At 44.4% G+C, this 14,323-nt stretch overlaps 1 protein-coding gene across 1 annotated transcript; it reads right to left on the bottom strand.

The window, feature by feature from the left end:
- Window positions 1-9,112: 9,112 nt before the first annotated feature.
- KLF4 (Kruppel like factor 4) lies at window positions 9,113-13,905 on the bottom strand. Its single transcript, XM_029911327.1, has 4 exons — window positions 13,759-13,905; window positions 12,188-13,085; window positions 11,927-12,091; window positions 9,113-10,177 (listed from the first exon to the last, which is right to left on the bottom strand). Exons 1-4 carry the CDS (start codon window positions 13,852-13,854, stop codon window positions 10,002-10,004), a joined length of 1,335 nt encoding a protein of 444 aa, XP_029767187.1. The 5' UTR covers window positions 13,855-13,905; the 3' UTR covers window positions 9,113-10,001.
- Window positions 13,906-14,323: the final 418 nt, after the last annotated feature.

Genomic DNA, 14,323 nt, shown 5'->3' on the forward strand with positions numbered 1-14,323 from the left:
GCACCCGCACCTTGTGGCTGGGTTGAGCGGGCTCCGAGCGTGGGACACTCGGGCTGGGGGCTACCGGGCGGGGGGAGCTGCCTGCAGCTGCCGCAGGGCGGCCACCCCCCAGCGCCGTAGCCGGGGCTGGGCGAAGTGGCCCGAGCCGCCTAGGGACTGCGGCAGGGCGGCCAGGAGCAGCAGCAGCAGCGGGGCCATAGTGGGGACCGGTGCCCGGGGTGCTGCCATGTGGGGCCTGCGTCCCACTCTCCGGGGCTCCGCTCCCTCTGGGGCTACCCTGCCCCAGCTCCTCAGTCCCCTGCCGGGGCAGTACCCCAGCTCTGCCCTCCTGGATCCCGGCCGGTCCTGGAGGCGGGAGCCCTGGCTGGAAGGGCCCTGGGCTGAGGCGTGGCCCGGGAGCCCCGCTGCTTACTCCAACCCTGCCAGCGCCGGACCGGCTGGAGGCGAGGGGGGAGTAGGTGGAGTCAGCACTGGTGGGGGGGAGCCCAGAGCTGGGGATGCAGGGGTGTGTGGGGGGCAGCCAAAATTTTTTTTGCTTGGGGCGGCAAAAAACCTAGAGCCGGCCCTGACGGTGCAGCTATACCAGAGGCTGAAACCCCAGTATAGCCAGGGCCAGATTAGGGCGTTCTTATTGGTGCAAACCAGTGTGGCTTACCCCAGGATAAACATCTTGATTAGTCTAGACACACTGAATGGGTGTAAGAGGGGGTGTTTCTGTATAATTTAGCCTGGCATACTGATGTAGTTACACCTGTGCAAATTTCCTTAACGTAGGCAAGCCCTTAGTTATGGTAAATACTTTGGAATGAATGTTACCTCTCTATACTGCAAGGAACAGCACTAAACAAATGCGTGTTTAGTGTATGACTTCAAGTCAGCCAATAGCCGTGTATAGTCAGCATATTGCAGAAAAAAAGGCTGGAATGGAAACAAAGAAGCAAATACACTGAAAGATTCTATAATCTGATTTCACTCAGACCTACTTATTTTTTGATTTATTTATTAAGAGGGATTAAAATCAGAACAACTGTCACTGTGTTATTTCTCTCTAACATTTTTAATCAACTTCGACCGTGTACAGCCTTTGCTAAAGACGTCTTCCCAGCTTTTTCAATCCCTGTCTTTGAAAAAGTTCATGTTAAAGTCAACAGAATGCACCCACGGTCACTGATACCTCACTAAAGTTGAATGTGCTGTTTCAAATTACTCTTACAAGTAACTGTGTTGGATAATTGTTCATCATTACTCCTGTCCTGGAAAAGGAAGACGGCAGCCCTCATGTAACGTCATTGTTTTCACCCTTGTAGACTTGACTTTTTAATGCCAGTTGTTTAGTTCACAAAGCCAAACAATGTACAAAACAGTAAATCATTAAAGTCTCTTTCTTGTCTTAGAGCAAATTTATCTATCAAGTTATATAATTCACACCTCCGACAAACAGATTTCCCCCCCCCCACCTGTTTATGCTGCTATTCTCCTCAAGGAGTTGCATCCTTGGACAGTCACTATTTATTTTTAATAACTAACTATAGCAGAAAATTAAATGTAAACTCTGGCATCTTGTGTTTAGTAAAGGGTAAAATGCTGGGGAAAGCCCACCACAGAAAATGTCAGCTGTTCCTAGTGTTCTGAATAATTCTCCCTGACCTCCATCTTATCATACTCCTGTCACCTGCCCCTGCTCCCGCCTCTGCCCCCAGGCACACACAGCTTCCAAATTTGGATCCTGAAGATTCAGAACTTAGTTTTTTCAAAACTCAATCTATTTTAGTGATGGTTTGGATTTGCTCCACATGGTTCATTTGCTCAGTCCCAAACCAGCATAACCTCTGAACCCATTTCAGAAAGGGGATTTACCGGGGACTACCATAATATAGTTTTCTAATTAAGTAATCAAATAGCCAGTTAAATACTCATTAATCACGCCTTAAAAAGTTTATTTGGTCAAGTAGAATTAATTTTAGTGTCCACTGCAAATTCACATTGGTTTATCTCTTGCTATTCAAAAACTGCAAGACATCAGGAAGAAAAGTGTTTTGGGACAGTGATCAAAAGGAATAGGGGGTAACTAATCTTGGAAAGACTGGTTTTAAATTGGTAAATGTTCCTATTGTCAATTTCCATTTCCACCTAAAAATAAATTAAAGCAAATGTCCATCCTTAATAATTAAAATTTAGAGAGGGACTGTTTCTTTTGTAAAAATATCTATTACTTGAGCAATTATAAGGATCCCTGTGTGTGTGTGTGAAAATTAATGGTTCTAGTCAAGAATTCAGTATTCTACAGTGCCTGATGTACCTAAGTAAAGAGATATTAGGATTATGCAATATGATTTTCAAACACTTTTATCTATGAATTCTTTATTAATCTCAATATGTACAGTCATAGAATTTTAAATAAATAGCAATTAGTATCAGCCTTACAAAATAGCCTGGCAATCTAAAAACTCAAGATAAAGCATTTTTAAAATGTCTTCTAAACATTCATATTATGCCAAATCCTGCTGGCCTTATTCATGAGAGCAGGACAGGACAGCCACATCAGTAAAAACTGGGACACCCACATCAGTAAAAACGACATACATATGTACAAACTTTTGAGATTTGGACTCTATCTATCTAAAGCAACTTAAAAAAATCAGAGTTCAATCCTTCTAATCCTAGGTTTAAAACAGAAAAAAAAATCATGAATGGTCTAGAGAAGATAGATTGGGAACTTCTATTCCCTCATAACACAATAAACACAGTTTCTATGAAACTGAAAGATGACAAATTCAAAATCTGATTTTTTTTATAAACATAGCACAAAATTAGCTTGTGGAACTCATTGCCACAAGATATCTCTGGAGCCAGGATATTAGCAGGGTTTCAAAGGAGATCAAATATTTATTGGACAAAAGTACTATCCAGAGTTATAATAGTAAACATTATAAAATAAACAAGAGTTTTGGAAGGGATATACATCCTCAAACTTGAGAGCCTAAGTGAACCTCCAATTATTGGGGAGTTGGGAGGAAACTTTCCCTAGGGGGAGATTACCTGATAACTACCTATTATTGCCTGGTTAGCTATAAGCTTGATCCAACAGCCAATAAAGTCAACTGGAGTCTTGCACCTTCCTCTGAAGCATCTCATAGTTGCCACTATCAAAGGCACAATACTGGACTACATGGACTAGTGGGCTGATCTCTATTCCTATGTTCCCAAACAAAAGAGTTAAAAGGACGTCTAATTGTCTGAACCATAACAACCAATTAGACAGTTTCTTTGAATACAAAGCTTCTTTAGTAGGTTTTACATTACCTACATGGGAGCTTTGTCAAAGCAAATGTTAGTAAAAACTGTTTACCAAAGGAAAGGTAGTTAAATATCTTGTGCAGATGACAGCATTGTTATAGCAATCAATAAGGAAATACATGTGTGGAAAGGCAGCTGTAAATACCCGGGCATGAACAATGACTGAGGATAAAATTTTTGCTATCTAGATGAGCAAACTTTTTCACATTCCACTTTTAAAAAAGATATTTCTTAGCAGATTCTTCCAGCTATTCTTTACTGAGCAGTGGAAACCTGCTATTAAAATATACAAATGCAGGAATTTAGATGGGCTGCTTAAGCTCAGTTCACTCCAGTGCAGGAAAATATGGGAATTTTTTTTTTTTTACTTTTGGTAGCTAGTGAGATTACTGACTCAATATGTTTGGCATAAAACCGTGACAGTTTAGAAATAAAACTCTGTTAGACTCCCTTAATCAATGCAAACATTCAGCACAGTAGTTTAGCAATTTAGTAACATACAATATCAATTATACCAGACTATGAATATAAAGGTGATGAACTATATAAGCCTTGATGAGGTCATGGTTTTTTTATACGATCCAAATTGAGAACCAGACATCAAACAAGAGAGATCTGCTAATCCCCTCACAAAGACCCAGATTGCAAATCAGACTCCCATGTCAGGGTGGCTTTGACTAACAAAGTCTACAATCTGGGGCTTATTGGGGCAACCCCCCTCCTAAGTATTTCTACAAGCTCCAACACTGGAGGTAAAATCCTAGACCCATTTACGTCAACAGCAAAACTCACTTTGACATTGGGATTTTGCTCTGGGTAGCTGTGGGTCTGATCTGAAGGCCAGGGAAGTCAATGGGAGTAATTTCAATGAGCTATAGATCAGGTTTGTATTAGGACCTACTCATGACAATGGCAAAACTCCTGTTGTCTGCACTGGGTGCAGGATCAGCCATTAAGTGATACATAATGAATTTCAAGTAGATAACATGTTTTGGTGGTACAAAGTTAAATATCAGACCATCTACCCCATCAGTAGCAAATTGTTGCAAGGGAGGTTTGCTTTGAAGAACTGCCTGATACCTGTTGCTATAATTGTTTAAAGATATTTAATCAGCCAATAAGGAGAAGCTGCATCATTTTTGTTGAATAAGGCTGAAACCTTAATAGCACAGAACTTGAATTACAAGATTGAGCAAGCCACGGCTTGTACCACACAAACAAGCCTACTGTACCCAAAACAAAATTATGCAAAAATATTTCGAGTTGCAGATAGATAGCTGTATTGATAAGACATTTATAATCCCTTTCTGAATCTGATACAAGTTCCTAGGTGAAATGAGCTTGGCATTTTCACTTTAATTGATTAGTAACCATTCATATTGCCAAACTTCACTGCATAGATTCACTTAAAAATTCCAGTCTCTACTATGGAGAAAGTCAGAGGAGGGGTGCTTGGACAATTTGTATAGTGGGGGTGCTGAGAGCCATTGAACCAAACTGTAAACCCTGTAGATGATGGAAACTACTCCAAGCCAGGGGGTGCAGCAGCAGCACCCCTAGTTGCAGCACCTATGAGTCAGAGCTTCAAAAATGAGGGCAGCATCACCTTAGGAAATCTAACTCATGTGGGAGACACCTGCTGTGATCAGCTGCTAGTATCATTAGCCTTCTGGATCACTTACAACACTCACACTCCAAACATAGAGGAGATGCTAGTAAAAAAAGACTTTCTTTTTCCTTTGCAACAGTAAGCATGGTTCATACATAGGGTTTCTGTTATGAGGGTTCATATGCAAGCCTCTAAGGGTGCAATGCAGCCTAGAAGACGCTTATCTGAAGTATAGTGAGAACAAAAGCAGTGGAACCACCACCACGGGCATGCATGCCCCAGAGAGTACCTCCACAGCTGGTCTCTAGGGCCGTGCCTATAATAAACTTCGCAGCTATAATTTGCCACCAGAGCTAATGACAATGGAAGCTCAAGTCACCCCAGGGCACTGCAGAGGGGGAAATGTTCCCAAATGCAGTCAATCAATGCAGGATCCCTGAGTTAAGGGTCAGGCTTTCTGTCATTCAATTTTGGGGGAGTTTCCCATCCCCGAGGCTGTGCTCATTGTCTCAGAACGATGCTCGTAGTGCTTAGCCTTTCCAGTCTTCTGTAGCAGAACATTCCAGCATGACAAGTTATGATTTTATAATGCACTCAAGGTCCCCAGTTATGCAAAAACAACTGAATTTATGCATAACAAGAAGGAGCAGCAAGGCACCTAACAAATACAGTTGAGTTATTTGACTATTTTAGCCTCTTTATTTGAAATGCCTGATAAATGCATAAAAGCCAAAGTACATGTTCTTGATCCATTGCTGCCAATGGAAGTTTTGTCCCTGACCCCAGTGGAAGCAGGAGGGGCCCAAGGTCTAGGATACATTTATAGAACTACATGGTAAACGTATTCAACGGAGCATTAAATCACTACGGGTGATTATCTACACTTCCTCTGACCTCACCTTCTTAAAGCGAAGGGGAAGAGATTCCCTGATCTACAGTAGCTTAATTGAAATCAATGTGTGTCTCAGAGTTGACTTCAGTGGAAGCAGGATTTGGTCCCCAGGGGAGTAGTAAATCCACTAAAAGAGAAACTCTTATTAAAGTAAAAATGTCTGATAGGGAAGAGATGGAAGCATTTGCATGAGATTACAAGTAATGGAATAATTGGAAGTAGACAAGTTTCCACTCTAAACTCCACAACAGACAGAAACAAAGGATTAATGAGCAATAATCCCATCTATTGCCTTGAGTATATTTGTATGCAAATGACACTTCTGAAAACCTGGCACCTTGAAGACAGACGTGTGTCATCTTGTAAACGGCTCATCTTTGCACACCAAGCATGCTTACAGGGGACGTTTAGGGCTATGGTGGAGAAGGATTGATAGTGGCTGTAGTTTGTATTTGACTCTGCACAGCCTTTTCCAATGTGGGGGCTTTCTCTAGGCATCTGCAAAAGTGGCCATGAGTGAATGGCAGCTATTGGGTACTCAGTTCCCTTTGGCAATGAGGCCATTTTTAAGATGTCTTCTTTTAAGGTGCCTAAACACATAAGTATCCCAGGCTGTAAACATTAGTATATGTACATTGCTTTACTACCCCTTGCAGATGAGGTAAACTGAATATGATTTTTCAAGGTACACCTCTACCCCGATAGCACGCTGTCCTCGGGAGCCAAAAAATCTTACCGCATTATAGGTGAAACCGCGTTATATCAAACTTGCTTTGATCTGCCGGGGTGTGCAGCCCTGCCCCTCCGGAGCACTGCTTTACCGCTTTATATCCGAATTCATGTTATATCAGTTTGCGTTATATTGAGGTAGAGGTGTACTGTATAACAAAATTGTTTGGTGTTTTTTGCATACCCTTTATAGGAGGCATTTATTATCGTCTATATTGTGCCTCCAGCTGCCTTTGTATTCTCGCAGCTAAATGCGCCTCCAGGAGGCAAGACATAATGGAACAGGTGGCTAGCTCAGCATGCTATTTTTAGCTATACCTGCCTATCAAAGTACAACTGGTAGAATTGCTTGTTTCAGTATTTCCCAAGAGCTCTCCTAAAGAACAAGGATTAGAGACATGGGCTTTGCCCTGGCCCGTGAAGAATTGTAGGCTGGCCCTGTCTCCATCAGTATATGCAGTACCATTTGGGAGCTGTTTAAAAGTATTTTTAAAAATACTTCACTGAGCTGCTTCCATCTGTATTTAGCTTTTGAATGAAAGTCAGAATATAAGCGAGAGGCAGCCTATGGTAGGAAACAATTTTGGATGGGGGAGGGAGAGAACGAATCCCTGTTTTCAAAACATTGTTTGAGCAACTATAAAGTTCAGGCCTGTGAAATCAAAGGAAAAATAAAGTTCACTTTAATAACCATGTGTCTCCAAATGTTCGGGCATCTTTATTATTTTTTATAAAGTGCTTAGACATTGTCATGACAGTGCTCTTGAAGCTCAAAACAGGTATAAGATTTACCCAATGATCGTGTTTTTCTAGAGCTAGATTTTAATAGACTGAATGAGGATATACTTGATTCTGAAGATGAACAGGGTCTCTGATTCACAGTCAAGTTATCTGTACATACATGTTATCTACAGAGTTGCAAATATGCTTCGGCATAGCACAAACACAGGAAAGCTTGGCAGGTTCACACAACGTGTCAAACTGTTGTCCACTTTTGACATTTGATAATCCCTCCATGGCAGCATCAATAGTTGAGGCAATGCAACATAAAAAGGTCAAAAACAATTACTACTTTAAATATTTTAAACTTTAAAAATCCTGCTGATCAAAAGTGACTCCTAACTTTATCAAATAGACAAAGCTAAATTTATTTGCAAATCATAAAGGATACTCTCTCTCCCCCCCTTCACTCCCCATTACCGGTACGCCAAACAAGTCAAGGCACCTTTCAACTGAACAAGAATGCATATAATCAGTAAGGCATGGACTTCATCACAAAGAAAGAACACGTCAAAATGTGAAATCCAACGGCGTTCTTGAGACAGATTTGGAAAAAAAAATCAAGTAGATATTACCACTTGTTTTGACAAACTGCAAAATATAAATTGACCTTATCAGTAATACTTGTTTTCCATGTTCTACTTTATTCATTCTGATATATATATATATAGGCAAAATACCTAGATGACATTTTTAAACCAGTCAAGACAATTTGTTTCTTCTTTTTACAGTAAGTCCCAGTTTTGGGCCTGATCTTGCTAACACTGATCACAAGTCAGTCTATGTATTTATACCACATCGACCACAAAGGGGGCCTTGAGCCATCATGGGCCCTTACATGCTACTGCAATAACAATAACTACCTTATTCATATAACTAGTTCCATTTACTTCAATAAAATGAGAAAGGTACAAGGGTATGTTGAAGTGTTTTCAGGATCAAGCACTTTAGTTGTAACCACTGACTTTGTAGATCCTGAAGATTTGTTCAATATTAATACCTAGCATTCACAGCTTGTTGAATTCAGTGCAGAAGAATCAATATGGCTTAACTGAGCTTCTTGTTAGTAACTTGGGCCATGCACACCTGTATTCCCTGAACACTCAAAATTCTCATGTCATGGGGAATTTTCAGTGCCCATGAAGTTATACTACTCCGTGTAATGCCAAGAAATTACATACACAATGCCCCAAGTTTATTACTAGCATATAGTTGATTTTTTCAAGATATTACTCTAACTTCTCAGCAGTATGAAAAGATAAACAGTGTAAACATAACAGCTTATGTATGTGACTTTACAGGAACAGAAGCGGAAAACTCAAACTGTCAAAATTTCAGATCGGGTAGTCATATGGGTGTTGCACTCAAGACACACAAACACTAAGTTTGCTCAGTACAAAACCATGGAAAGACTTCCAGTTTCTGAGGATTAAGGGTTTTTTATTTTAATGCTCTTAAGTCTCAGACAGACATTTTAGTTGGTTACACTCTAACCATGAGTAATTCAAAAGACCTTAGTTTACAACTGAGAAGTATGCTTCTCTGGTGCAGAGGAGAGAGAGGTGAGCAAGGACTCACTATTCAGAACGACCAGTTTTCAGCGCATTTTTCCTAAAGAGAAAGCTTTATAGCAGTACCGGAAATGTATGAGCCTAAGCTTGTGGTCTTTGCCCGATGAGCTTTGTCTGAGTAAAGGACTGCGGTATTGAGCCATTCAGGAGTATTTAAAAGCAAGGTTTCTTTAGACACAAACGCATAGAAGAAAAAAGTGGAAAATCCATTCAGATAAAATATTATAGGTTTATTTAAAACTTATTTTCAACTTGAATATGCAAAATACGAACTCCAACAAAATGTTCATTTTTACTTTGTAGTTTACAAATATACAAAATAGACGTTTGTTTAAATTTATATTACATATTTATTATGTAAAGAACTATATAGAAAACATTTGTTCTGCTTAAGGCATATTTGGGAATAAGCCATTGTACAAATTATTGCACATTGAAACCACAGTGCATTACAGACTGTCTGCATAAAGTTTTTTTCTTAAGAAAAAAAAGAAAAGAAATAAATCAGGTTTATTTACCTGACTTAGGTCATAATTGTAGATCGGAAGACAAAAATATTTCCTTGTCATATATGCAGCAGTTTGAGAACTTTGGCTTCCTGTTTTTGGTACCTTTAGAACCAACAGTCACTAAGCACCATGAAATAGGCTTTTAAACAATTCTGTACCTGAATTTCTTCCTCCTCTTTTAACATAGTAATGGCTTTTAGAAGGAAAAAAAGACAAGATGACATTTACATCTCATATTGCATTGAAACAAGATTTAAGGGAATGTAATCTCCCTGTGTAATCTCCCCTCCCACCCAACAAGCAGTCTATTTAACCCTGATATCCTTGACTTCCAGTCACTCCTTGGCATTTTGTAGTCCAGAAATATTCAAGTTGGATTTAGAAATGGAATGATAGAAGATCCAGTCATTGACCCCAATGTTTTTCTTTAATTTATAATTAAAAAAAGAAGAGTTCCAACATTTGCATTTGATTATCTATTTATTTCCACTCTTTGGAAGACTTCACCATGATTCCTTGTAGTGCTTTAGCTGGGCTTCTCCCTCGTGTGGAAGACAGTCTGCTGTAAATACTGAATCTCTTATGGCAGTATGGGAAAGATCCACTGCTTCTGATTAAAAGTGCCTCTTCATATGTAAGGCTAGGTGATCTGACCTGGAAAATGCTCTGTCACATCTCTGACACTGAAAAGGGCGGTGGCCGGTGTGTTTCCTGTAGTGACGGGTAAGTTCATCGGAGCGGGCAAATTTCCATCCACAGCCCTCCCAATCACAGTGGTATGGTTTTTCTCCTTCAAAAATAATAATAATAAAAAAAATCACGTCAATTAAGTCCATATTTGTCTGCAGTCGTGCACATATTTTAGTATGTTCCAGTAAGGATAATATTCCAGCCTTCTATTAATATCTTCACTCAAGAAGTTTGGTAACATACAGGAAAATTAATGTTTTCATTAAAGAAAATAAGATCAATAAGGCTTTTTGTGGTACTTTCTATATATCTAGCTACAAAGATGCTAAAATCAGACAAAGGGCAAAAAACACCTATTCTTTGCATGACAGTATGATTAAATGTCTTATATGGAAGTTCCTTTTATTGAAACCTTAACTACAACACTTGTTATTTCCAGACTATCTTGTATGCAGGAATTTAGAATACAAAGCTCAGATAATAGTATCAATACATATATGCATTTTGCTGATTGAGGATTGTTAAACAAGTATCAATCAGAAACAGCTCAGATTGTAATGGATTTAGATTATAGTGGATTTCAGGACTAAAAAACCTGCTGTAAACTTCATTAGATCAATTTTATTAAAAAATTAGAGGGCTCAATCTCATGGCCTTTTAAGCAAAGCTCCTATTGACTTCAGTGGGAACTTTACTTAAAGATTATAGACTTATCACATTGGCATTCTGGAAAGCATCTATCCAGTCTGAAAATACCAGAAAAACTGTTAGCCATTTATCTCAGGAGAAATTCAAAACCCAGTCCTGCTCACATTGACATTAGCTGGGACATGATAAGTACCATAGTTTCCACTCTCAACTCTGAGATGTCCCTTAGCGCTTTCCTACCTCTTCTGCTCACAGAATAAATTCCAATTCCTACAACTTCATTCAGGGATCCTGAATAATTCAAATCTAAGTTATACCATGCTTTTAGAGAATGGCAAAAGTAGTGAATATTATTTATCAGAAATCCTTTCACCAACTTCATTACTGCAGTAAGCGTTCTTCAGTGGCAAAGTTAAACCATACCTGTGAGATCAAGCTCAAATATGAATGTTAATTTATTATTTTACTTGTATTCCAATGGTAGTTGAGGAACCTTAAACTAGTTTTCTTGCAGTGATAATAAAGCAGAAGAATAACTTTTAAAAGTAGACTACACATTTTATCATGTCATTAACACAGAATTATAAAAATGTTCTCGGAGTATCTTGCTTCACCTGCAAGCAACAGCATTATCTTCCATTGATTTCAGAACAGCGATAACTAGGGACATGCCAGTAATAGACTCTCTCCAGTTAGAAGAGCAAACCAGGACAAAAGAAAAAAGTTTTAAACCACGAGCAAAGAAAGTAAAATCTAAGGAGATACCTGCAACATAGGCTCCTGTCATACAGCTGAGCCAGTGCTATCTAGATCAACAAATTCAGCTTGACTTCCAACTACCTGCCAATTAACTAGCCACATAGCAATAGACATGCAAACAAACCTTGTGTCTGCAAAAACACCCCGCAATGTCTGAGTCATTTTGAGCCATGAAGTAACCTCCAATCCAGTAGGTAAAACCATAAATTGCATTTGTTTTTAAACTGAATAAAAAGTGGGATTATTTTTCCCCACAAAAATGCATCCTTTTAGCTGATCAAAAAAACTGGAGATTCAACATTTTTGGATCAGCTGTATTTAATTACCTGAGCAGACTATACCTCCCTAAAGAGAGCCCAGAAAGGGGTCCATCTCTTTCATACACTTTGGTAACACTTATATAGCGTGCCATGCCAATAAAGCCTTATTGAATGGACCTTACCTGTGTGGGTCCTAAGATGTGCCTTGAGATGAGAGCTCTTGGTGTAGGTTTTGCCGCAACCCGCATAGTCGCAGGTGTGCGTGGCGGTCCTTTTCCTGGGCCACGACCTACGTCCCCTCTTTGGCTTAGTTTCTTCTGGCAGACAGCTCCCAGGTGGCATCAGCTCTAAAGGTGAAGAGGGCGCAGTCAGCATCATCACCCCTTGTACCAAGGGAGGCACATTTAAAGGCTCTCCCGAAACATTTAGACACTTAGACTGACCTTGATACTGTAGTGCACTTGGCGGGAGCTGTTCTGGCAGGAAAGGAGGGTAGCCCGGGGCAGGGTGGTAGCCTGGGGGCAATGACAGGTGACTTAGCCCCTGGGAGGAAGGATGGCAGTCTCTGCTGTTCATCATCTCCTCTGGAGCCAAGGAGGGGTTAGTCCTGCTGGGCAGCGGCCTCCCCAAGGGGAACTCGTGCTGCTGGGCTCGCTGGCTAGCGCCAGGAGGAGGCTGGGCAATGGTGCAAGAAGGGGCTGCCTCCTGCTTGATTTTTTGGCACATCCTGGGGAGGGAGCCGTAAGGGGCGCCGGGGCTGTCCGTGCAGGCAGCAGCCGGGTTGTTCTTGCCGCTAACACTGATGTGGTTATATTCCCCCATGTTCACCGTGGCTTTCACAACAAATTTCCCGTGCAGGCTGCCCAGAGGCGACTGCTGCTGCTGCTGCTGCTGCATGTAAACCGGGTCCAAATCCGGCCTCATCAGCTCGGCTACAAATCCACCGGACGGGGACACGTCGTTGATGTCGGCCAGGTTGAAGGGGGCGGCGGAGGCGGGCTCCCGGGCGGCGCCGTACAGGAGGCCGGGCTCCCCCCTCTGCAGCGGGTAGGTGAAGTGGCAGGCGCTGGCGGCGGGCGCCGAGGGGCAGGCGCTGGCCGGGGGCGAGGCGGCGGAGACCACCGCGGCCGCCGGCTCCTGGTGGATGAGCGAGTTGGAGAGGATGAAGTCGAAGTCCAGCAGCTCGTTGAGCTCCTCCGCCTCCCTGCGGGCCATGAGCGCCGGGCTGGCCCCGCGGCTGCCGCTGCTCGCCTGGGTCTCCAGCTCGGCCGGCAGCTCGTAGGGCCGCCCCGTCAGCCCGGGCGGGAGCCGCTTGAGATGGGACAGCTCCTCCCTCCAGCGCTGCGGGCAGGAACAGACACGGGCACCGGTCACCAGCGGGCTGGCCAGGCGGGCCCCCCCCGGCCCCGCTCGAGTGCCCCGGCATTGCACGGGGGCCGGGCGCACGCCCCCACGGGAGACCCGCACCCACGGGAGACCCGCACCCACGGGAGACCCGCGTCCACGCGCAGACAAGTTCACACGCAGGTGTCGCTCCTGCTACGCGCTGTTTGTACCCACGGCCCGCCGAGACACGGCGCCCCCGCTGGGGCAGGGCCCCCGCCCCGCTCCGCTCCCTAGTCCCAGCCACTGAGCTCCGCGTCAGGCGCGCTGGGGAGCAGGCAGCTCCTCCGCCCGCGCCCGCGCCCAGGAGAGGCTGCGGGATCGCTGCCTGCTGCAGCCCGGGGTGAGCGCCCCGGAGCGCTGCCCCGCCGGAGCAGCCGATCGCATCTCCCCCCAGGGTTTCCTGCGGCGCCCGGCACACGCCCCGGCCAGCGCGGCCGCAGCCCAGAGGGAGCAGCGTGACACTGAGCGGCCAGCAAGGGGAACTGGAGCCCGCCTCAGCCCGCCGCTGACACTGGCTGAGCGCAGCCCGGCCCCGGTCCCTCTGGCCAGGGGGAGCCGAGCAGCTGCGCTCCGCGCACCGGGCACTCAGTGCGGCGCAGCCCAGCGCTAGGCGGGGGGCGATACTCACGTTGCTGGCACCTGCCTGCCTCAGGGCTCTGTCCCTGCCCGCCGGGCCCGCGGCGAAGGTCGCGATGGAGGGGAGCAGCGCGCCGCTGAGAGCCATGTCCAACTCGCCGGGGGGCTGCCTGCAGAGAAGGCGGGGGAGAGAAAGGGACAGGCCGGGTAACTCAGCCGCTGCTCGCAGACTCGGCTCCGCGCTGCGGGACCCCCGGGACCCGTCAGAGGCCAAGGGGCGGGGGGGGGGAGACACACCACCCACCTCATTAACGTGTCGGGGCGGCCGCTCGGGCTGGGAGCCCGACGGGGAGAGGCTCCAAGGGGGGGTCCAAAAGTTGCACCGAAAAGATGAAAAAACGGCGAGACAAATATCCTTTAATTACAGCTCCCACGGGGAGGCTGGGCCCGGCCGCCCCCTCCGCCAAACCCCCGTCGGCTCCTGCCGCTGCGGAGCAGGCGGTGGCTCGGGGCTAGCAGCGGTCCCGCCGCGGCGCAGCCGCCGCCGCCGCCGGGCAGCAGGAGCAGCGAGGCAGCAGAAGGGGGGCGGCGCGAGACGGTTCCCGGGGATTCCCTGC

Source organism: Terrapene carolina, unplaced genomic scaffold (genome assembly GCF_002925995.2).
Source record: "Terrapene carolina triunguis isolate 2854851 unplaced genomic scaffold, T_m_triunguis-2.0 Scaffold94, whole genome shotgun sequence".
NCBI classification, from domain to species: domain Eukaryota; kingdom Metazoa; phylum Chordata; order Testudines; family Emydidae; genus Terrapene; species Terrapene triunguis.

Coding starts and splice junctions, on each gene's coding strand:
- KLF4 (XM_029911327.1), bottom strand. CDS start 13,854: ATGGCTCTCAGCGGCGCGCTGCTCCCCTCCATCGCGACCTTCGCCGCG. Junction 13,086..13,758: donor GGCAGGCAGGTGCCAGCAAC/GTGAGTATCGCC, acceptor TCCTGCCCGCAG/CGCTGGAGGGAGGAGCTGTC. Junction 10,178..11,926: donor ACATCTTAGGACCCACACAG/GTAAGGTCCATT, acceptor TTATTTTTGAAG/GAGAAAAACCATACCACTGT.